General features: G+C 44.8%; 1 protein-coding gene across 5 annotated transcripts in view; it reads right to left on the bottom strand.

Moving 5' to 3' along the window:
- CCDC30 (coiled-coil domain containing 30) overlaps nt 1-26,132 on the bottom strand; it is a 502,866-nt gene that overhangs the window by 462,162 nt on the left and 14,572 nt on the right. For all 5 annotated transcript variants that reach the window (XM_083162765.1, XM_083162761.1, XM_083162762.1 and 2 more), the window contains exon 2: nt 4,409-4,591. In XM_083162765.1, the coding sequence (XP_083018891.1) occupies nt 4,409-4,591 (183 nt within the window). The remainder of the gene's footprint in view (nt 1-4,408; nt 4,592-26,132) is intronic.

Raw genomic sequence — 26,132 nt, 5'->3', positions numbered from 1 at the left:
GCACATTATTTGCAGCCAATTGGGCTGACACCGTCTGCAGCATGGTTTTAATGCCAGAGGCCCATTCAGGCTCCTGGGAGTCTGATTGCGGGGTCCCACTAAGCTGGGGTAACACACCAAGCTGTGGAGACATGCATTGTTCTGTGATCTGTGAAGTGGACCCAGGCACAAAGTTAGTGCTGCAAATAATAAAGGTTATTTTTCTCACCATTGTAACCTTCCCACAACACACAGCAAACACAGTGAAATATAAATAAATCAATGTGTGAGTCTCTAACACATATGAGTGTAGCTTTAACAAGCCTGTGGGGAGCGAGAAAACTGAGCAGACCAGTACACCCTATAACCTTAACCCCCATTTTAAGAGTTGGTTCAGTACATACACAGTTAATGTCAGTACAATGAGTGCACAATGTGACACACAATGAGCGATTTAGCGCTTAACAAACACTTGCTGTTCTGCTGAAGAATCCCTCTTCACCACCTCACCGCTGAGGATTGTCTGGAGATTGCGCTGCAGGAAGAAGCAGGAAGCAGTGTTGCTGCCCACAGAGTCTCTGGTCCCGCTCTGAGCAAGCCCCGCCCCTTGCAATGGCGCTAGGCTTATACTAATATTTATACTGGTGCTGGCTGTCAGTATCCCCCGCCTGAACAGCTTTATTTATGGGAACTACCCTGGTGGTCCAGTGGTTGTCCCTAGCATCCAGTTTGTGACAGGGGGTCTGCGCAGCCCCTGTGCAGGCACGCCGCGTCTGCCGCCGCCATCTTGCCACACCGTGAATAGGGGTACCCCACTGTGGGGACCCCGGTTTTTACTCACCACTGACGTCTTCGGACTGAGTCAGGAGTGTGCGGCATGCTGGGGGGATGTAATGCTGCAGTGCAATGCCCACGATAACAAGCACCCACTCAGGACAGTGGTCCTGCAGCAGGGACAGCTCGGTACCTTAAGAGGCCTGCAACTTAACCCTTCTCACTGACTTCCCACGAAGCAGGAATGCTGTGAAGTCCAACACAGCAAACCCAAAATAATAACAGAAAGTAAACTGAAGACAAATTCTTTGGAGCTCCAGCAGTGTGCATTCTCTCCTGAGGGCACATTTTTCTAAACTGGTACGTGCGCGGGGAATCAGAGGGGAGGAGCCAGTACACCCAGTTCAAAGTTATAGATGTGCCTGTCTCCTGCGCATACCCTCTAATACCCCTATGTCTAAGACAATTCCCAGTATCCCATAGGACGTTAGTGAAATATCCGTTAAAAATGCCAGAGGAGCTTGAATACGAATTCATCAGTAAATACCAATGTCAAATAGAACATGTGCAAGCTTCTTAGTGCAAAAAGTACAATAAATAAATAATAATAAAAAAGATACGGCATGAGGTCCCCCCGCCCGACTAGAACACACACTAGAAAAATACAACTTTAATTCATACTACATATTATGCTTACTTTAACAGTGTATATTTACAGAGTCATACACTCTTAAAGTAAGCATACAAGTAAGCACAACAAGTTAAAAGAAACCTTGCTGTGTTTATCCTTGGCTTTCCACATGTAAGCATACATGTACGAATACTTTTCTTTTGGTGACACGTGGTGAACCGGTATAAATCCATCTATTTAAGCAGGCACTCAAGGGAAGAGCAAGAAAGAAAATATATAGAGGGACTAATGTTTATATCTTGGGACCCCTTTGAGTTTTCAAGTGTATTGAAAAAAAACTGGACTACACATTGTTTGTTTTATTCTTTTATTTTCACATGTCTCGTATGGAGAGAAATGAATGAAAAATCACAGATTTCTTGTTGATATTCCATTTACAGTAAAATCTAAAATATCCACTTTTATGTTTTATCCTAACTGTTGGGCGCTTTACTTTTTTTATCTACTTTTAATTCATATTACATTCACTTATACATACAGATGAAGCTACGCTATTCCACTGTGTCAGAGCGCCTAGGGGAGGGTATTGGCGCTCCACATTTGTAGCGCTTTCAGATGCTAGGAGGCGCATTGAGGAAAGCCATACAATATTCATGCAATACACATCGCCACCACTGGGTGGATAATGCTCCAGTAATTTAGCGGCAGATTGATATATATAGATGGATCAGCGCCATTCGCAGAGAATGGGATGCACTTGTACGTCTAATTCTTGGCTAAGAGAGGTGTGGCTCCATTGTACAAGCATTAACCAGCTGTATCTCACAGATAGTGGGGCAGATGTATTAAGCCTTAACAAGAGATAAATGCAAGTGTGATTAAGAGAGATAAAATTCCAGCCAATCACCTGCGAACTGCCATATTACAGGTTGTGTTTAAAAAAAGTCAGTAAGTAGCTGATTGGCTTGACGTTTATCTCTCTTTATCACCCTTAAATTTATCTCTTGTTAAGGCTTAATACCACTGCCCCAGTGTCTTCAATTGGGCTTACTGGACTGTACTGTATGTGTGCATCCAAGTCCCCTAGCATTATGAGAACACTGTGACAACTGTAATTTTACTGCTTTGTATAGTGTGCACACAAATCGGTACTATAGTACAGTACAACACAAGCTCTGCCAAATGCCAAAGGCAAATTATTTCATTTACATAGCGTCCTGCAGTTCCCATAGCCGATGCAGCATACAATAAGCATAGCCGAGGGGCATGGGGTCACTTTTACATGGACTCAAGAGCACGGGTTGCTATCACCAGGTGTCAAAGGCTAATAACCTATACCCTTTTCTGCTTTTCCGCCGCAGTGACCAGCCTTGACACGCCGTTTGCTGAAAATGGGACGCATGTGCATCTCTCACGCACGTACTTCCCATTCTCGGCGAATGTACTATATACTCGCTCACTTATCCCCATAGCCCATTATATATATATATAGAGTATTGAGATGCATGTCTATGAAAAATACAGTATAGTAAAGTAGTTCTTGCGCTAAAGTGCATTTCAATGAACATTCCACGCACATGTCATTTTTTTGCTTTAGCTTTGCATTAGACATCTAACGCATGCGCAGTGGTGATTTTAATATGCGACATCTGGTGGATGATAGTTGTTATTGCACTAATCCGGTATTGCCAAATGCCAAGCTGTGCGACTTATCATGCTGTGGCGATTTGGCGGCGCAAATGCCATAGACAGGCTAGATGTTTGAATGTAATGTAGTATGAATTAAAGTTTTATTTTTCTAATGTGCCTGTGTGTTATTTAACTATTGGTTAAGTTGCAGAACTACAAATATATTTTAATGCCCTGCATGCTGGGCATTATCCACAACCTAACACAATAGTATATTTATCAAATTACCTAGTATGACTATCAACCCGTCCCTAGGAGCACCGTGACAACCCCGGGCTTCAGCTCGCTCAGGGGGAAGCCTAGAGTGGGGCGGGAATGGGGGGTCCTGGCCCAAGCTGACCAGTAAAGGGTTAATGCTTTGGCTGTGGAAACTGTATAAAAACTTTCCCCAGCTGTGGCATTAGCCTGCTGACTGTTTGGGCTCGATGCTAGTTGCATACTTGTCCCCGGTATTTTGGGAACTAGTACTGGCTCATGAACCTGGTGCTGGTTATAGAAATATGGGAGGACCCCACTTTTTTGCTCCCCGCTGAATTTCAAAAACCAGGACCGTGTAAATGAGCCTGGGGCTGGTTATAGCCGGGTGGTGGGACCCCACGCCAATTTTTTAAATTATTTATTATCTTTTTTTTCTCACTGCCCAGCATTGCACGGATCTGACAGATCTGTACGATGCTGGTGGCTCGTATGTATTTAAGAATAGGCGTTCCAATATTTGGGGTGCAGAAATATGATAGTTCCTCCAGGTTATAGTGTTATTATATTCTATATTGTTCCTGGTTCTCTAACTCCAAGATGTGTTGGCATAAATATAGAAAACAGATGAAAAATAGAAGTTAACCACCTATACCGTGTATAAGTACATTCTTATACACAACGGTATAGGTGGTTAACTTCTATTTTTCATCTGTTTTCCATATTTATGCCAACACATCTTGGAGTTGGAGAACCAGGAACAATATAGACTAACACTATAACCTGGAGGAACTATCATATTTCTGCGCCCCAAATATTTGAACCCCTATTCTTGAATTCTTTGTATGCTTTAGGAAGTTAGGTGACTACCTAGGGTTAGTACTATATAGAGGCAGCAGTGCGCCATCAGGGGTTAGACTCTATAAATTTCTACTGCGCTCGTATGTATTTGGCTGCTGTATTTTTGACACCCCTATAAAAACGTCTTATTCTCATCTCATTCGTATTGATGAGTCATACATGGCCAATCCCGACCGTACAAGTATATAGCCATTCTTAATAAATTTACCCACAGTTATCTAACATCAAAGAAAATTACTATGCAAGCTCTCAATTGAGCCTAACTATCACTGCACTCACCTCTTTCATCTCTTCCACTTGTTGTAGTCTCAGATCCTCCAGACTGCTAGTTGCAGTTTGTAATTTGTTCTCTGCTATCTGGTACAAATTCCACAGGAAACATAAATATTCTTCTGTCGAGGTCCCTGGATTAAGTCCCTGCTCCTTTAGTTTACCAACTATATGTTCCAATTGAAAATGTTCCTAAAGTAAGAAAATAATGCATACATAAACTGCTCAGTCAAACAATATGCAGGTTGGGTCTCCCTTATCAGTCTATTCCAAAAATCAAAATATTCCGAAAACCTTTTTTCCAGAATAATTTGAAATTACTTACTTCCTCACCCGATGTCCACGGCATCCTCTTCAGCGGCATCTCGGGTCCCAGGGGTGCACTGCGCAAGTGCGTGGTAATGCCGGTGACCGTGCAATGCACCCCTGGGATGGCAGATGTCTCTGAAGAGGATACTGAAGTCTGCCGGGGGACCATTGGGGCACCAGTTAAGTATGGGTAAAAAAAATCCCAAAAAACAAAAAAATCCCTTATCCAAAATGCTTGTGGTCCCGAGCATTTCGGATAAGGGATACTCAACATGTACTGTATATCAATTCTGACAGTGTTTTATGGGCAAATAAGAGGCCATTCCACATAGAATATAAAATAGGACAAATTGAATATATATGAAAATGTAGTAGAGGGGGTATATACAGTATATCAAAAGTTGGACTACGATTAACAAATTACAATTATTCGAGAATCTCTTACACAGTCAATATGGATACTTATCAGACGTATTTACTATTTCATATTACATTTTGACTTCTCGGTTTCCTTTTGATACAATCCTTGATTATCTTAGAAGTATAATTATTCACCAAAACTAAACAAAGTTCTAAGTTAAACAGATAAACAAGAACAGTTTTGCAACCCCAGATGGCGCCAGTGAGTAAAAAGTGATACAATGGTGGGTTGGTGTGGTGAGGACACAATACAAAATTGACATATACTTCCTTTTGTACAATGGTCTGAATCCCACAATCAGAGTATCTTTGCCTGATGTTTGTGCTCCGGTATATGCAAAAGAGGAAAGGCTTATAATGGTGAAGCCAGTTTTTTAATATACATATACATTCACAAACAGACAAAAACACTGTACATAAAAAATAAATCAGATAAAAAGTCCAGCAATCCAGTAACACAAGGGCACAATTACCAAGATGTGTATCAGAACTGGGTGTTAATCAGTTCATGAGCATGGGTATAATAGTCACCAGTCTGGTCCCGGGTAGCAGTCCTGGATCTCCTTATACCGATGGTATGTCCCTGGCGTTCAACTCTGCTGGTCCAAAAACGGCTGCCACTTCACTCCTGCCCGGCAGAAGTTAACCACCTATACCGTTGTGTATAAGAATGTACTTATACACGGTATAGGTGGTTAACTTCTATTTTTCATCTGTTTTCTATATTTATGCCAACACATCTTGGAGTTAGAGAACCAGGAACAATATAGAGTTGAACGCCAGGGACATACCATAATAAAAACCTAGTCTAACTAAGAAAAAATCCAAAGAAAAAAACACGGCTGCAGCACAGCTGCTCAGGATAGTACCCACTCCTGTGGGCACCTAAAACGAACTGAGACATTGTGGGATGCAGAGGGAGGAGCCTGCTCCCAAAGAATTGAAGCATAGGACCCTCCTACATACCATCGTGAAGCTGTGTCACCGGATTGTACGAAAGAGAAATAGATGAAGTTTAATTCGCAGTGTTTCGGCTACACACGGACACTAGACATCTATACATAAGATATAAGATCTTTAGTACCAGACAGGGCAGTAACTAGGTGTGTGCCAGCGGTGCCTTGCCCACAGCGCATCTGCAATGTGGGTGAACCAGTGGCACCCACCTTGTCTACAGAGTGGGGAGGCGCCAGGCAGGACAGGTGCTCTCTGCTCTACAAACTGCTGCTGGTGGATACTGCAGGGAGAGGGTCTGGCATCGAGGAGCGGCTCTGGCTGAGAACAAGAAGAAGATTTAAAGTCCCTTTTAAAATCAGTGGACGTCTGCCGAGTGGCCCGAGAGAGCGGTCTGTCACAGCTGTCAGTCAATCAGCTGCTCCTCAGTGCTGGCCTCTCTCCCCACAGTAGCCAGCAGCAGGATAGCACCACCCTCCGCTCCATGCACGAGGACAGCGCTGATGGCACATGCTACTAACTCTGCAGGCAGCCACATATTAAGATGACCACCCGCACAGCTGACACAGCCACCCACAGCATCGTCGACACAACCATCACCTGCACTGTATCCCGCATCGTATCCAACCTGCTTTATATCACTCACTGTATCCCAAACTATATCAAATCTGCACTGTACCCAACCAACTGCACTGTATCTGACTCACACAATATCCCATGCCCTGTGTGCATCTGCAGTGGCATATGGCGAAAATGCCCATGTGCAAACCCCCCCCCCCCCGATTGGGCGCACCCTGTTGTCTGCTTGGGGTGGGTGGCCGATTTCACATGACGTCAGAGTCCGCACCGAATTAGTTGGGAAGAGCATGCTAGAGAAGTCAGTCCAGGCTGACTATTCATAAAGAAAAGTGGAAAATTATTTGATGGTGAGCGACCATTGCATGATTTTCTCCTCCTTGCGGCTGCATGAGAGCAGATGTGTATGCGAACGCATCCGCTTGCATGGCAGCTAGTTGATTTGGATGGCGCGGGATGGGTGCAGCGTTTACCTGCTTGCTAGGCAGCGTATATATGCATCCCAGCGAGAATGTCGGAATCAGGCCCAATATACATTACAGTACTATAAACAGATTGTTCAGATTAAAGGCTGGGCTACATGTCCACGCCCCGCTGTCACGCTTAACTAGTTATCAATGGCTACTCAATATGTCAGACCACATAGCACAACTGAGCCAACCAGCTGTGATGTCAGTGTCCACACAAATTGTAATTCCACTCACAACCACAGCTTACTCTTTCTTGTCCACATCATTTAGCAGTACCTCTCTTGGCTTTCTAAGCCTTCTACACAATACAGTTCCAGTGACCAGCTTTGGATGTTCTAAGCTAGCCTTCTCTTCCCATGTGTGCAAAAACTTAATCTACCTACTTTTTGCCGCCTTTTTCCTTCCATTTTTCGGAGACCGACATCTGGGTTCTCTGAAATTTCTTCCTTTCGTTTCTCATATTAGATGATTCCCCCATGGCATCTGGTTGTCCACTGGTTTTCCCTACTTCATTGCCAATATGACAATAAATAATTCGATTTGGTCTTGGATCTCCAATGTCTCCAGTCCTACAAGTGTGCCAAGGCACCCCGGGGTACCTAGGCACACACTTTGGGAACTTAGTCTAAAATTATTTGCTTCTTGTTCTTCTATAGGTCTGCTGATTTTGACACCCTTGACTCTCTTCTCAAACACTATAATCCCTATGTCTTCAGGACATAGACCTTTCTTGGTATTGAATGCGGGGTTAACACTGCATCCTGGCTAACTTACTATCTGATTTTGACTAGTCAAAATCGAACCGTGTGTACCTAGCTTTAGGTAAGGACCAAACTGCAACACTGTTTTAGACGGAATGCATTCAATAGATCAACAGTAGTTAGGTCAACAAATGAAAAAAAAGAGGACTACTATTGGTCGACATGCATTAGGTAGACATGGTGAAAAGGCTGACACAAGCAATAGGTTGACAGTTTTTTAAAAGATGATTTTTCATACTTTAAGTAGGCATAGAGTGAGAGTATAATAGTGTGCCAAGCATAGCGAGGCAATGTGCCCGAAGCATGGTGGACCATATGAGGGGAGGCAGTACACTTATACTGTGTCCATGTCGACATAGACACAAAGGCCCCCCCCCCCCCCATCAAAAACCCATGTTGACCTTTTACTACGTTAACCTTTTCCATGTTCTGCCTGTTGACCAACAGATCAAAACAAGTTTTGTTGGCAACAAGCATTGCTGGCAACATCATTTCCTACTCACTATAATTGTGTTGCTGGGTTAATGGATGCAATATTCAATTTGTTTATGTGCCAATGCTGCACAGAAGTAATCCATAACCTGCAGACTGCACTTTTCTTTTCTTTCCTACTTTTACTCTACTCATCAGTTTAAATGACATATGCATGACACCTACTTTACAGAATTTATTTAGGGGTTACTAATTACTATATTATTTTAGTGTGTATATCCCTCTCTTTCTACACTGTGGTTTACATATTTTTTGAAGGCCTGTGCATAGATACAAAAATCTCTGCTCTGCCACGGATTAAAAACAGTGATTTATTTTTTAATCCTGCCCAGGTGATTTTTCACTTTTTGTTACTAGCACCCTTGTTTCACAACAGCAAGTCTCAGTGAGTCATTGTTCACCAATACTTTAAGTAATAGGTCACAAATTTGCATAGCACTTTTGCAGCAAAATCGTGCAACTTGCATATGAAATAGAGGGTAGATTTAATAGGATGAGAGATTTGGTAAGAAATCTCCAATTTTTTAAAGCGACAATCATTTACACTGCAAAACCAGTTTGATTTTGAAGTGAAAATGATTGCCGCTTTACAAAAACTGGAGATTTCTTACCATATCTCTCACTTTCTGAATCTCTCATTATATTAAATCTCACCCAGAGTCTGACTATTGTTCAAATAGCGTGTTCTCATCCAAAAATCGCAAATTGCATCCAGATTTCCAATTGAAAAGTATAGAAATCACAAATTATAATAGGGTGTAATTGTTACAACTGCACACCAAACCGTCCCAAAAAAAAATTCAACAATACACAAAGTTCAGACAGGCCAATTATTTAATTTAAAAAAAACACTCAGATTAAATACTGAATTGATATGCAGCAAAAGGAAAGGAGATGCAAATCTCAGAGAGCACAATTTATCAATATAATATATTTAATAGAGATCACAACAACCTTAAAACATCTAAAAAACAACTTCAATAAAAAGGTACAATTAAAACATTATTGATCAGATATCATACAGCAATGCATATAATTATTCACCACCTATTATAGTTCAGTACAGAATCCAAAGCTGGATGCTATGCTCAACCTCCTTTGTTAATTATGTTCCTTAGCTGGTTATTAATTGAAGTTCTTATTGCACACTTATAGACTGGCCCTTTAGGAGATGTTTTTGCTTGTGGCATCATGTAAATAAACTTTATAAGTTGCCCGATGCTCATAGCCGCTCTCTTTGCTCTATTATCCAGCTTCAACTGGTGTACGTGGAGTGTGGCAGTAAGTCCACTTTGGTGAATGAACAGTGCACCGTCGTCCACCGCCTGTTGATGTATTTTCTGCCTGGTTATACAGAGGTGCTCTGGAGCCTGCTGCCTAATGACATACCATCCACCACGGATTAGCGAAGGTAGCTTGTAATATCAAGCTCCGAATAGAAGTTGAATCCCGGCTAAACAGTGTAGAGGTCACTGGCAGTGCTCTCGATATGCGAATGGAGGGTGATCAATAATTGCGGCAAGCCCTGTATTCTTAACACATTTGTCTGCTCTTTAAACTGGGATTTTAAACTTGGGATTTTTTCATTAAATAAAAATCATATATTTATGGTTTATATAAAGTCTAAAAACCTTTTGGGCTTTACAGACTAAAAAATAATCATAAATAGCACCTTCGGATCACAGTTCATTTGTTACAGGTAAATTTATTTTGCATGGGAAATATATGTTAAAAGCAATCTTTTTTGCAATGGGAGTCTATGGCCCAACAGGTGATGGTAGGTTGTGTACATACAGTGCCACCGCACGTCACTGGTTTACCCCTCTGGATGTGGCACTGATTTCTCACTAAGGAACAGAAATAACAAATATATAATACATATATAGCACTCTCCCAAGATTGGAACATCTGCTAGGGTGCCAAAAAGTCAAAGTCCCAGATAGATCTATATATCTGGTGTGTGCCTATATATATTAACATCATGTGAGAAAAATATGAGCACAGACCTGGAAGAAGACAACTCGGAGACAGTGTGGGCAGAGATAACCGACAATAATAAAAAAAACAAAAAACAAATTTATAATAGGGGTATGCTATAGACCACCAAATATAAACGAAAGGGAAGAGTCTCTTCTTTTAAACCAAATCAAACAAGCATCAAATCAGGGTCAGGTATTAATTATGGGGGATTTTAATTTACCCGACATTGATTGGGAAAACGAAACAGGTATATCAGCAAGAAGCAATGGGTTCTTAAGCTTACTTAAAGACCAGTTTATTACACAAACGGTAGAAACTCCAACTCGTGATGAGGCTTGGACTTAGTATTAACAAATAACACAGACTTAGTTTCAAACTCAAAAGTAATTGAACAATTAGGGAACAGTGATCACAATATGGTTTCACTGGAAATCAACTTCAGTAAATTACATCAAAAAGGATCTGCAAAAATACTAAACTTCAGAAAAGCGAACTTTGAATTATTCAGGGAAGCCCTAACAGGAATTGGGTGGGAAACGGTTATGGAGGGAAAAAATGCAGAGGAAATGTGGGATACTCTAAAAAAGGTGCTTGATTCACTAACTATTGAATACCTTCCTAAAGTAACTAAAGGTAAATTCAACAAAAAAAAAAGCCACCATGGTTGGACAAAGAAGTAAGGTCAGCTATCAACAATAAAACCAGAGCCTTTAAATTCTATAAAAATAACTTGAATGAGGAGGCATTCGCAAAATACAAAGAATCAAACAAAACTTGTAAAGGGGTAATCAAAGCAGCTAAAATATTATATGAAGAGTGCATAGCCACTGAAAGCAAAACCAACCCAAAGAAGTTTTTTAAATACATAAATAGTAAACGTTTAATTAAGGAAAACATAGGCCCAGTAACTGATACTAGTGGAAAAAGTGTTACTGAGGACAAGGGAAAAGAAAAACTGTTAAATGAGTCCTTCTCATCAGTATTTACTAAGGGAAGGAAGGAACATTTACCACAAACGGGACAAATAAGCCAGATCTCATTGTGGATTTCACGCCGAAGGAAATAATACTGAGGCTAAGCAAACTCAAAACAAATAAATCACCAGGGCCAGATGGGATTCATCCGAGGGTATTAATGGAATTAAGGGATGAACTAGCTACCCCCCTACATTATATCTTTAGCAAGTCACTATCGTCAGGTATAGTACCAAAAGATTGGAGAATAGCAGAGGTAGTGCCAATATTCAAAAAAGGAAAAAAGGAAGATCCTGCTAATTACAGACCCGTTATTTTAACATCAATTGGGGGTAAACTATTTGAAGGATTTTTAAGGGATGGTATCCAGGAATATTTAGATCATCACCGTCTACTCAGTATTAACCAACATGGGTTAGTGAAAAATCGTTCATGCCAAACTAATCTACTAGGGTTCTATGAAGAGGTTAGCAAAAACCTTGATAATGGAAATGCTGTAGGTGTGATTTTCCTAGATTTCGCTAAAGCATTTGATACTGTCCCACACAAGAGATTGATTAATAAAATGGAGAACCTAGGATTGGGTGAAAATATCTGCAGATGGGTAGGGAATTGGCTATGTAATAGAGAACAAAGAGTGGTTGTGAATGGTACCGTATCAAATATGATACCGGTACTAAGTGGAGTGCCCCAGGGTTCGGTTTTGGGGCCCATTTTGTTTAACATTTTTATTAAGGATATTGGGATAGGGTTACTCAGCAATGTATCCATCTTTGCGGACGATACAAAATTTAGCAAAGTCATCAAATCATCAGAAGATGTCACCATGCTTCAAAATGATCTTGCAATTCTAGATGAGTGGCCCAAAAAATGGAAGATGAGGTTCAATGTAGATAAATATAAGGTTATGCACCTTGGGAGACACAACCAGTGTGCAAGTTACAACCTTAGTGGAGAGGAACTGGGTAATTCCATACTTGAAAAAAGACGACAAAGAAAGAAAGAATTTGTGTTGGATGCACTCCTAAAGGACAATCAAAAAATTTTTTGTGGACTCATTCCTTTTCTCTATATGGTAAAATGAGTGGGAGCTCCTTTTATCTTTATTATGACAATTGGATAAGGAGACAGCCACTAATAGCGAAATAAAGAGGTTAAAATGACAATGACATACGTACATTTAGTGACAATAAAGATAGGAATTAGTGATTTGAGAGTTTAAAATGTAGGTAGGGATGACTGCTGGTTTGTAGTGTATGTTGGGGTATATTCCCCACCAGGGTGTTTTTATGTACTCCTTCTAGGCTTCATACAATTGTGTGTTCATTTTTGCCTTATTTACACTTTTGGAGAAAAAATTATAAAAAAGTATGCCCAAATGGGTTTTCTCCCATGTAATGGTTGCTTCACCACAGGGGATTGTTGTAGGTTTACAAGTGAAATACAGTGTTATTCTTTCACACTTGACCTATTGTTAATAGTCTCTATTCACTGAGGTCTGGCATTGGGCCCAACATTTTTTGGGGGATACCAGACTTCTTACATGAGTGGTTCAAAGCCTGAAAAGATGAACCAGCAGTGCCATCTGCTGGACGGTCTTATTGGTGGTACACTTGTATATAAATTCAAATGCACCACACTGGTATTTATCTACTTAATAGTCTGGGGCAGGCTTGGATGGTCCCTATTTGGATAGCAACCCTCTATGTGGTGAGGTATATAACAACCGTCCTATCAAGGAGACATGGACACCTGATGTAACATTAACACATAGGGATAATGTATTTCCTGCACTAGCACCACACAGTCATTTTTCTACCACTGCAAAAAATGCAGGTAGGGATGACTGCTGGTTTATAGTGTGTACCGGGGTATATTCCCCACCAAGGTGTTTTAATGTATTCCTTCTAGGCTTCACACAATTGTATATTGTTTATTTACACTATTTTTTTTACACTTTTAAAGAGAAAAAACTGTAAAAATGTATGCTTAAATGTGTTTTCTCCAGTGTATGGTTGCTTCCCCATATGGGATTGTAGCAGGCTTAGCAAGTGAATACAGTGTTACTATTTCACACTTGACAAAATGTTAATTGTATCTATTCACTGAGGTCTGATATTGTACCCAGAGTTACCAGATTTTTTTACATCAATGTTTCAATGCCTGAGAATATGGAGCAGCAGTGCCATCTGCTGGACAATCTTATTATTGGTACAATTATATATAGATTTTCGTGCACCACACTGGTAGTTGTCTGCTTCTTAGTCTAAGGCAGGCTTGAATGGTCCCTGCTTGATTAGCAACCCTCTCTGTGGTGGAGTATAAAGCAACCCTCCTAGCAAAGAGACATAAACACCTGGTTTGACATTAGAACATTAGGATAATAAATTTCCTTCACTAACACCAAACAGTCATTTTCCCTAGCGCTACAGATGACAGGACACGTGTTTCGCTAGACAACTAGCTTCTTCAAGCTGACCGGTCAACAATCCCAACAGCTGGCTAGTACTGGGCGTTGAGAGGCCCCACTAGCTGTGTACATAGACTTGAGGGTAGCTTCAAGCCTTCTGTCTGCCCCGTCCTTAAGGGACTGGCAGCAACACTTTCTTTGAAAGGCGGGAGACAGATGAGTCCACCACCGGTGGCTCCTCCCACTTCTTTCTGCCCAAAGGTTCAAAAGGATAAGCATTTGTAAACCTTTTAGATAGAGTGAACCTTTTATCAGGGTTCTGCCGTGCTGCCCCGAAAACCGTTTCTAATTCTGCCTGCTCAGGGAAGTACACAGGCTGTTTCCTCTGAGTCATGAAGAAAGGATCCCCTTCTGTGGATGCCTCCACCGGGAGATCTAAAACATCCCTAATGGCCTTGATTAGTGGTTCAGGACCATGTGCTGCTAGCTCAGGGACTGGTTCCTGCTGAACCTGCTCCTCTCCTTCCTCCAATATGTCCTCATCATCATCATCTGAGTCTGGGGCCATTGCAGCAGCCGGCCTCTTCTGGGGCTGTGCGGGAGGAGGAGGAATGTGAAGGGTATGAAGGATATCAACCCTGCTGAGTGTTAGTGGAAAGCTGTGAAGCTACAGAATCTAACAATGTCTTCATGCTGGAGGCCCACGCAGGCTCTTGATCATCAGCCTGTGATATCCCTGCAAGCTGTGGGGGCACCCCACTGACCTGGGTGTCTACACCACTGGGTTGTGGTGACATACAAGGTTCACAAGTGACCTGGGACTGTGACTTGGGCACAAATTTGGTGCTACAAACCATGCAAGTAAGCTTCTTTACCATGATGAGGCTGTACCTCTGATATAACACAGCAGAAGAACTCACCCCCACACAGCCACTCACACTCACACACCACGCCACTGGTATGGAAACAGACTATGTGACTGTAGTATGTGTGCTTTGTAACTAATCAGTGGGGAAAAACAGAGCAATTGGGGAACCAAGTGCACCCTTAACCTTAACTCACAGATCTGGGTGAGCTGGTAACGCTATACACAGTGATTGAACAACACAGTGTCTATACAAAACAAGCCAGATAGCGCAGCAGCGCTAAATCACTAATTAACTTGCTGTCTCTGCCGTGCTGCAAGGACCCGGATCCACCACGCCAGTGAGGAGCCTTTTCTGTAATGGAGTCTGCAGCATGAAGAAGCAGGAAGTGACAGCACGCGTCCAGCAGAGCCTGGTCCCGCTCTGAGTGAAGCCCCGCCCCCTGTACACAGAGCTGGCGCTTCATCTAATTTTATACCGGCACATAATGGCAGTTTCATAAAACAACCTTTGGGGTGTCCCTGGTGGTCCAGCGGCAGCACCCCTGTGCCAGTGTCACTGATGTGGGGTTCACGCGGTCCCTACTTGAGGGCCGCCATTACTGCCCATCATCATGCCGCACAACAAATGGCTGCGGAGTCCCCTTGTGGGACCCCCAGCCTGTACTCACCACTGTAGTCTTCTGACCTGTCAGGGGTGTGCGGCGGCTGGGGGCTTGCTCGCCATGGCGCAATGCTGTGCGGTGACAAGCCCCACACAGAACCGAATGTCCTGCAGCAGGTCAGCTCTGCACCTAAAGAGGCCGGGGACTGACCCTTCCCCTGACACCCACGAAGCAGGACAGCTGTGTGGTCACCACAGCGCCCCAAAATAATAAACTTAGATAAAACTGTTGAAAAAACTCTGGAGCATCCAGAAGCACTGCCTCTCCCTGAGGCACATTTTTTAAAACGGACTAGTGGAGGGAGATTGAGGGGAGGAGCCAGTGCACCCACACAAAGTCTTTTATGTGCCTGTCTCTCCTGCGGAGATCTCAATCCCCATAGTAGTGAACCCAGTATCCCATTGGACGGTAGAGAAAAACTGTTACACTTCACGCAGTGCAATGCTTCATATTTATGTTGAATTCAACACAATAACCAGAGGTCAAATATTTGCCTTACAAGAGAAGTTATGCTACTTTCAAGTCAGACAAAGAAGCACAGATGCGTGAGATTCAAGAAGCAGATTGTAGTAACAGCTACTACTAGCCAATCGGAATCGTTGTTCTGAGGACCAATGATCAGCTGTTGTATTTGAGCAGGTGCAAGGTCATGTTCAAAGGTGGGAAAAGTCTGACTGTTTCATTTTTCAGAATAAAGTTGGTTACTGAAGTGCATTTATGGTTGGATGTTTGTGTGTATTGTTTAGTGCTATTGACAGTGTAAAAAATAAATAAAACAATGTCGTCCAGGGAAAATGGTGACTGGTCACCCAGGAAGAGATCTAGGATTTGTGTTTTACTTGAAGATGATCTTTCATATGCAGCAATTGCGAGAGAAGTTGGTGGGAACGTGACAACATCAGGAGTACAAACGTTTTGTTTACACTATCAGCTGTTGATGATAGTAGAATAAAACAAATTTGTGTCAGGGACAGATGGATGTCATCTGCGCAGGGCCACTGGAGGGCGGTAGTGAGCCGCCGAGGAGACCAGGAAGTCGGAAGAAAGCTGGCAAGCAGCAGCAGCTGCAAAGTACGGGACAACCAGCCAATACAACGAAGCAGGTGAATACACCCCCTTGCCACCCCTGACTGGAGCCTACCCGTGGATAGAGCGCAGTAGTCAGCGCCCGGCGCTGCCCTGCCCCCGTGCTGAACAGCAGCAACCTGCTGCTTCCCCCCCTGGAGCGTGGTAGTCAGCGCCCAGCACCCGCTTCCCTCCCACCCCCCCACCCCTGCCAGCGCCCCCCAGCAATCCACTGACCCCCCACCCGGAGCTGGTGAGGAGGGGGTCGGGCGGCCCACCCAGGGCGCTGACAGGGCTTGCACCAGCCCTGCATCTGCGGCCATTAGCAGTGAACTGAATGCAAATGATGTTTGTGTCAGTTCAAGAAAGGTACGGAGAAGACTATCGGAGGTTAGCCTAAAAGGTAGGATTCCCAGAAAAAAGCCATTGCTGAATAAAAAGCAGTGGCATAAATCAATACAGTGGGCAAAAGAACACATTGCATGGACAGAAGGTCAGTGGAAACAAGTGATATGAAGTGACAAGACTAAGATATCGATATTTGGTAGTGATTGGAGAAAATATGTGAAACGTAGCATTGGTGAAGAGGTACATCCAGATTGCATTAAAGCAACAACAAAGAATCCTGCAAATGTTATGATCTGGGCATGTATGCCAGCAGATGCTGTAGGCCGCCTTCATGTCATAGATGGCACACTGAACAGTATAAAAGTACATTGACACCATCCTACAACCAAAACTTCTACCAGGGATATTATTTCCAGATAATGCCCCATTTTTTTTTTCAAGCAGTATTCAGCTCCCTGCCACAATGCACGGATATGCAAACAGTGGTTCACAGAGAATGACATACATGTGCTGGTATGGCCAGGAAACAGCCCAGGCCTTAACCCCATAGAACATTTGTGGTTCTGTTTGAAAAAAAACTGGTACATCTGAGGCGTCCATCCAATAAAAGAGAATTAATTGAGACTATAATGGTCTCATGGCACCACATAATAAAGAAGAAAGAGCTCCAAACATTGGTTGGCTCAATACCACGTCGCTGTGCTGCTGTCTTGAAAAATAAAAGATACCCAATGAAAAACTGATATGACAGTGACATCATAAGTACACAGGGACTTTCACCCTAAGGGTAGTTTTTACTGCATAACTACTCTTGTATGCAAATATTTTGCCTCTGTTTTTATTGTGTTGAATTCAGCATTAAATTCCCTTTCATTTGATATATGAAACACTGCACTGCATGAAGTGTAACATTTTTTATAAGCATTCAAAATTGAAAAACATTCAAATTTAAAAAAAACTGTCCGCAATTTTGGCCACCTGTGTGTGTGTGTGTGTGTATGTCTTATTTCCGGACTGGGGGGGTCTTTGAAGCCTCTGCAACTGACCTGAATGACTGACACAGTCACATCCTACATAAGCTACTGTGAGGACATGTGTATACCCACCAAGACCTACCGCATCTTCAACAACAAGCCCTGGTTCAACGCCCAGCTCAGACAACTCCGCCGAGCCAAAGAGGAGGCCTACAGCAACGGTGACAGACCACAATACAACCGAAGAAATCAGGCTAGCAAAAAATAGGAATTTAATACCTACCGGTAATTCCTTTTCACGTAGTCCTTATGTGATACTGGGAATGGTCTTAAGACATTGGGTATTAGAGGGTATCCGCAGGAGACAGGCACATCTATAACTTTGAAGCTGGGTGTACTGGCTCCTCCCCTCTGATTCCCCACCCAGGAACCAGTTAATGAAAAACTGTGCCCGAAGAAGAATGAACATATGAGAGGAATGACCTATATGTCACCTATGTAAACATAAGTGTGAATTGTGTGGTGAGATTCATGCCAGCACACCCGCATTTAATCAAAATAAAAAACAACTATAATACCACTTACTAAGTGGATTTTCTTTGAACCAAGGTCACTGAACTAGACCTTACAACCAGAAGACAATAAGATGAACTTCTGAACTTTAACAGCAGAATAAGGCTGCAGCCAGACCCCGCACCGGGCGGGCACCCAGTATCCCATAAGGACTACGTGAAAAGGAATTACCGGTAGGTATTAAATTCCTATTTTCACTAACGTCCTATGGGATACTGGGAATGGTCTTAAGACATTGGGGATGTCCCAAAGCTTCCAGAAAGGGAGGGTACGTGCAGAGACTGCTGCAGTACCGCCTGCCCAAACTGGGTATCCTCTTTGGCCAGGGCATCAAATTTATAAAATTTTACAAAGGTGTGTTGCCCCGACCATGTAGCAGCTCTACAGAGTTGCAGAGCTGACACACCCCGAGCAGCCGCCCAGGATGCGCCCACCGATCTGGTGGAATGAGCCTTTAGAACAGAAGGTGTTGGCAGGCCTGCCATCACATAGGCTTGTTGGATTGTAGTCCTAATCCATCTAGCAATAGATTGCTTAGATGCAGGGTGTCCCTTCTTTTGTGCGTCGTACAGGACGAATAGACAATCTGTCTTCCTGATTCTTGAAGTCCTCTGGACATAAACACGCAAGACACGCACTACATCCAGGGACACCGGAATATCCGGTGAACCAGATGCAGACGGGACTACAATGGGCTGGTTAAGGTGAAAGGAAGAAATCACCTTAGGGAGGAATCGCGGGTTTGTCCTCAACTCCGCTCTGTCTGAATGAAAAATTCAATAGGGGCTCTTACAGGATAGGGCTCCCAATTCAGACACTCTCCTAGCCGAGGCTAGGGCCAAAAGAACCACCGCTTTCCAGGTAATGTACCGCAATTCAATCGACTCCAAAGGTTCAAACCAGGAGGATTGAAGGAAGTTTAGGACGACGTCCAAACTCCAAGGTGGTGTAGGTGGTACAAAGGGAGGCTGAATGTGAAGCACTCCCTGAAGAAAGGTTTGTACTTCCGGGATGACAGCCAATTTTCTTTGGAAGAATATGGACAAGGCCGAAATCTGGACCTTTAGGGAACCCAGACGGAGGCCCAAATCCAATCCCGCTTGCAGGAAGAACAACAACCTGTTCAGGTTAAATCTTGCTGGGGGGACCTTCTGCTCCTCACACCAACCCACGTATTTCCTCCAGATCTGGTGGTAGTGGGTATTTGTTACCGGCTTTCTGGCCTGAATCATCGTGGTGATGACTGATGAATGCAGGCCTTTTTGAGCTAAGATTTGCCGCTCAACCTCCATGCCGACAAACGTAGCCGCCCTAAATCTTGGAAGACGCAAGGGCCCTGAGTGAGTAGATCCCTCCTTAGAGGAAGAGGCCAAGGATCTTCGATCAGTAAGCTCTGCAGATCCGCGAACCAAGCCCTTCTTGGCCAGTCCGGAGCTATCAGAATGGCTTCTACTCTCTGACTTCGTACTCTTTTGAGTACCCTTGTCAGCAGTGGTATGGGTGGAAACAGGGTACACCAAGGGAAACACCCACTGAATTGTCAGGGCATCTACAGCCACTGCACATGGATCCCTGGTCCTTGTGCAATACATGGCAACCTTGTGGTTTAACCGGGATGCCATCAGATCTATCGTTGGATGACCCCAACGGTCCACAATAGCTGCAAAGACCTGAGAATTCAGGCTCCATTCCCCGGGGTGGAGGGCGTGACGGCTTAGGAAATCCGCCTCCCAATTGTCCACACCCGGGATAAAGATGGCCGACAGTGCCACCACATACATTTCCGCCCAAGCCAGGATCTTGGAAGCTTCTTTCATGCAAGTCCTGCTCCTTGTGCCTCCCTGGCGATTTATGTATGCCACAGTTGTGGCGTTGTCGGACTGTACCTGAAGCGCCTGTCCTTGAAGGAGATCCTGGGCCTGTAACACTGCATAGTATACAGCTCTTAGCTCCAGGATATTGATGTGGAGTCTCGATTCCCACCGAGACCACTGGCCTTGAAAGGTTCTGTCCATGGTCACAGCACCCCATCCCAGCAGACTCGCATCCGTCGTGAGTCGCACCCAGTCCTGGATGCCAAATCTCCGACCTGCAAGCAGGTTCGATGCCTGAGTCCACCATAGAAGGGACGGTCGGGTCTGATGCGACAGAGAAATCCTCTTGTACATCAGGAGATGTGAGCCCGACCATTTTGACAGTAAATCCAGTTGGAACACCCTGGTGTGAAAGCGTCCGAACTGGATGGACTCGAAGGTGGCCACCATCCTGCCCAGTAACTGGATGCACTGGTGAACAGACACCTGAGGCTTTGCCAAAATCACCTTCACTAGGGATTGTATGGCCTCCATCTTCTCCCGAGGGAGGAAAATCCTTTTCTCCTCTGTGTCCAGGAACATTCCCAGAAAGAGGATACGACGCGACTGCGTCAGTGAAGACTTGGGGATGTTCAGGTAGTAGTAACCCCTTCCTTGTTCCTCCAGTGGGACAGGTATGATAACCCGTGACGTCAGTAGGCGTTGTATTGCCTGTTGTAGGTTCACCCGATCTGCATGCAGATCCAGTAAACCTGATTTGAAGAACCTGTGAGGGGGAGGCCTTTAGAATTCCAACCTGTAGTCGTTGGAAAGAAGATCCCTCACCCAGGAATCTAGGTGAGAGACCGACCACACCTGGCTGAAAGCTGACAGGCGACCCCCCACCTCGCATGTGACTCCAGGGTCGGAACCCGAGTCATGCTGCAGGTTTAGAGACGGTGGCATTAGCGGCACGATCCTGAGATCCTGTGCTGGCGGGCTTTCTGAACCTACCACGGTCCCCTCTGGCGGCCGAGCTGGAGCCTCTCGCCCTCTGCCTGGGCCTGGAAGGCCGAAAGGACTGATAGGCCTGAAAGGACTGAGACGTCTGACCATGAAAGGGACGTTTTGCGTGAGTGGGAGCCGTCGGCAGAAAAGTCGACTTGCCGGCCATAGCCTTGGATATGAGGTCGTCAATTTCACTACCAAACAATTTTTCCCCTTTAAAAGGCAAATTCTCGACACTACTTTTGGACTCTGGATCAGCTACCCATTGTCTCAACCAGAGGGCCCTGCGACCCGAAACCGCCATTGCGGAAGAGCGAGCATTTATAGCTCCAAGCTCCTTTTGTGTATCACATAGGATCTTTGCAGTATCCTGGATATGGCGAAGTCTCTCTCCGACTTGCGCCAGTGACATATCGGCAAGCATACCTTCCTGGATTTGAGAAGCCCATGTATAAATGGACTTTGCCATCCAACAACTGGCGAGGACAGGTCTCCGAGACGCCCCACTCACTGTATACATGGCCTTAAGGCAGGGCTCGACAAAATCCGGGGGCCAGGTCGCCATGGCGACCAGATTCTGCTTCCTGGCGACCAGATTTTTTTTCAGGGAGGGTGGAAGCAGAATCTGGTCAGATCACCGGCAGCGGTGCCCGACGCCCGTCTCCCCCTCCTGTCACATTACCGCCTGCCTCCTCCTCATGTCAGGGCAGCGCGGTGCCCGATCCCCGCCTCCCCCTCCTGTCACACTAGCGGCGGCAGCGCGGCCAGGCACAGTCTCCTCCTGTCACACCAGCCGCCTGCAGTTCTTGACCCCTGCCTCCTCTCCTCCTCCTGTCAGAGCAGCGGCAGTGCAGCTGGGCACAGTCTCTCCCAACTGTCACACCAGCGCCCGCAGTGTTCCCACTAAACTTCCTTTGCAGGGCGCAGTGCCCTGCGCTAACACGCCCTGCCCCTCCGTTGCCCCCTTCTGTGCTGACATTCCTGCTCAGCAACCAAGGCGCTGAAAGCTGCTGCTGCAGAAGCAGCAGCCTGTCCGACCTGTTGCTGCGGACACAGAGCTGCCGGACACATTAGATCCACAGCAGCAGAATAGTTTACAGTGCTGCTGTATTGTACTGCCTGCTCCGTGAATGCAGGCAGCTCCTCCCCCTATGCATGTGTAATGAGCGGCTGTCCGGGATCTCAAGACGCCACTGGCCACTCATTACATGCTGCGCAATGTGTGCTGGGGCAGGACGATGGCCGCCACCATGGTGTGGAGCTGCGCATTCTGTTTGGAGCGGCGGGTGGGCGGCTAGTGTCACCGGCGCTACCACAGTATGCATCTACTGGGAGGGGAGCCTTTTATTTACGTAGCGACATGGGAAAGGCAGAGGCAGGAGCTACAGCAGTGAGGACTCGTTGTGAGAGACTTTCTTCTACATTGGTGAGCGAGCCCAATATATAGTTGCCCATTTTACAGGTATATATGATCATTTTTATGTCTGTGTGCCCATAGTTCAAATAACTGTGCACTTTAACTGGGGGTGGGTGGGTGACAAAAGCAGCGTGGCCAGGCAGTGTCTTCCTCTCCTGTCACACCGGCGGCCCGCAGTACCTGACCCCTGTCTCCCCATCCTCTCAGACTAGTGGCTACCTACTTCTCATGCAGGGGCTTAGCCCCCTCCACCACCTGCCAAAAGTCCCCCATTGGATGCAGGTCTTTCCCTCCACCTGTCCAGGGCACCGTTGAGCCCCACCAGTGCCACCACTTCTTGCTGCTGGACTAGTCGGGCTGCATGGCTTCCAGTATGCAACCCCTGGCAAAGAGCATGTTACCCCTGGCATCAAGCATCAAAACCCATAGAAATGAGCATGTAGCTAAGCTCCACTTATGTGTGATAATATGTAAAAACCATTACTGCATTTGGAATTCTATGTAATTGGCATTCCAGTGTTTGATAGAACGTGTAATGGGCATTATGGCTCGTGCAAATTTTGGGGGCGTGCACTCTCCCTCTTATAATTTTATCTGGCTCCTAAAATTTCATCCTGGCTCCTAGATTTTAAATAAATTTGTCAAGCCCTGCCTTAAGGGTAGTATCCAGCTTTTTGTCTGTACTATCCTTCAGTGTTGCTGCCCCTGGAACGGGGAGAACCACCTTCTTGGACAGTCTGGACACCGAGGCGTCCACAACCGGAGGCTCTTCCCACACCCCTCTAGTGACGGGATCAAAGGGGAAATTGGACTTAAACCTTTTGGACAGTTGGAAACGCTTTTCAGGTTGTTTCCAAGCCTCCTTAAACGTCTCATCAAGGTCAGCTTGTTCAGGATAGAGTCGAATTATACTCACCGATAATTCCTTTTTCTTCCTAGAGATCCCATGGCAGCCATACATTGGGATATTCCCTTCCCCCACTAGAACAGACAGGATTGGTTTCTCTTGGGACCGCCCACCTTGGGTATAATAAACCCTCCTTCACCTCCCCTGCATCTTTTGAGTGTCTCCGTCTCTTGGTCCCTAGAGAAAACACATCAGAACACAAGGGAGGGCAATCAGTGGCTGCCATGGGATCTCTAGGAAGAAAAAGGAATTATCGGTGAGTATAATTTGACTCTTTCTTCTACGATCCCCATGGCAGCCATACATTGGGACATACCCAAGAAATAAACGGGAGGGTAAATGCATGTAAAATAATATTTTATTATCAAGAGGTATTTAGGAAACTGCCTCTTGGAGTACATGCTTCCCAAAGTGGGCCAGAGAAACGTCAAGAGCATAGTGATTCACAAAAGTGTGTACTGACGACCAGGTAGCCGCTTTGCATATTTCCGTCACCGACGCTTTGGCCTTGTTCGCCCAGGAAGTAGATACTGCCCGCGTTGAGTGTGCCTGTACAATAGGAGGTATCTTCTTGCCTTCCTGTTTGTAGGCTGTAACAATAGTCTCTCTTATCCATCTGGATATCGTCTGTTTCCCAGGTTCCCTTCCTTTCCTGACACCTTCTGGAATGACGAACAAATGTTTGGTTGCTCTGAAAACCTTAGTTCTTTCCAGATAGATAGAAATCACTCGGACTAGATCTAAAGTATCCCAGGCTTGTTGTTCCTCATTTTCAGGTCTAGGATAGAAACTGGGTAGAGTGATTTACTGATTGAGGTGGAAGGCTGACACCACCTTTGGTACAAATTCTGGGTGAGTCCTTAGGACAACTCTGTCAGGGAAGATAACCAAATAGGGTTCTTCGATCCATAGAGCCTGCAACTCACTCACTCTTCTCGCAGAGGTAACTGCTACTAAGAATACTGTTTTCCAAGTTAAGAGTCTCAAAGAACATTCCGTTAGGGGCTCAAACGGACACTTGGTTAGGACCGAAAGCATCAGATTTAGATCCCACGGTGCCACTATAGCCTTGACTGGTGGCTGGATCCACTTCATAGCCCTGTTGAATCTTTTTATCAGTTTTTCTTCTGCTAAAGATCTATCCAATAGCACCCCTAGTGCTGATATCTGCGATTTAATTGTGGCAGGAGCGAGACCCATCTGGAAACCTTCGTAAAGGAACTGTAGCACTCTATCCGTTGTTATGGAGGAGAAATCACCTCTGAATTGGCCCCAATCAATAAATTTGATCCATGTCTTGCAGTATGCCAGGGATGATATGTCTTTCCTGGCTTTCAGCATCATTTCCATAACCTGGGGGGACAGGTTATGTCTTTTCAGGATCTTCCGTTCAATCTCCATGCCTTTAGTGATAATTTCTTGGGCTCTGGATGATAAACCGGACCCTGGTGCAGCAGATCCACTCTGTCGGGTAGGGGCCAAGGTTCTTGTACTGCCATCTTCAGAACATTGACGAACCACGGTCTTCTTGGCCAGTAAGGTAGTATTGCTATGACTTCTACCCGGTCTTCTCTTATCTTCTTCAGGACCTTTCCAATCATAGGGAAGGGCGGGAATATGTATCCCAGTCTGAAGTTCCACTTTACTGACAGAGCATCTATTGCTCGGGCCTGCGGATGAAAAGATTTTGAAAAGAAGCTGTTCACCTTCTTGTTCCCAAAGCTTGCCATCAGGTCTATTTCTGGGCTGCCAAACTTTCTATCTATTTGGGAGAATATTTCCTGATTCAACTGCCACTCTCCTGGGGACACTACTTCTCGACTCAGGAAGTCTGCCAGGGTATTCCTCCTTCCTGGGATATACACCGCTGTCATGGATTTCAAGTTGTGTTCTGCCCAACCCATTATCTTCTCTGACATGCGCATAAGTTTTATACTTCTTGTGCCCCCCTGATGGTTTATGTGGGAAACCACAGTGACATTGTCCGACATAATTCTTAAATGGGAATTGCCGATTTCTTCTTTCAGACAGTTTATGGCTTCCCATACCGCTTGCAATTCCCTCATATTCGATGAGTTCCTTGCTTCTTCTATTGTCCATATACCCTGGACTGACCTCCCTTCGACATGGGTGCCCCATCCGAAGAGACTGGCGTCTGTGGTTACTATACAAAACACAGGTTCCTTTAGGCTGGTCTTTCTGTACTCTAGCCCCTGTGTCCACCATATTAGATCCTTTTTTAATTCCTGTTGTAATGAGATCAGGTGTTGGTCGCCACACCCTCTCTTTTGTAGAGGAATCAGTAGCCATTGGAGTTTCCTCATTTTCCACTGTGCCCAAGGAACAATTTTGATGCAAGAGGCCATCATACCCAGTAATTGGGTGGCCATAATTAGGGGAAATCTCCTCTTTTGTAGTAAGATGTCGACTAACTCTTTTATCTTTCTGCATCTGTCTGGCGACAGAGAAATTGAGAACTGCTGCGTGTCTATCATGGCTCCCAAAAATTGTATTTTCTGTACCGGTAGCAGCTGGCTCTTCTCTTTGTTTATGACCCAACCTAGATATTGTAGTAGGTCTATGGTCATTTTCACATTGGTTTCTGTCTCTATCAGAGACTCTCCTGCAATGAGCAGATCGTCCAAGTAGGGCCATACTTGAATCTTCTGCATCCTTAATGCTGCAATCACTGTCACTAGCACTTTGGTAAAAACTCTTGGTGAAGTTTTCAGCCCAAAGGGCAGACAAGTAAACTGAAAATGATGATTGGCC

Source organism: Crinia signifera, chromosome 19 (assembly GCF_055691185.1).
Source record: "Crinia signifera chromosome 19, ASM5569118v1, whole genome shotgun sequence".
In the NCBI taxonomy this organism is placed as follows: domain Eukaryota; kingdom Metazoa; phylum Chordata; class Amphibia; order Anura; family Myobatrachidae; genus Crinia; species Crinia signifera.
This window is presented reverse-complemented; position numbering and strand designations above follow the sequence as displayed.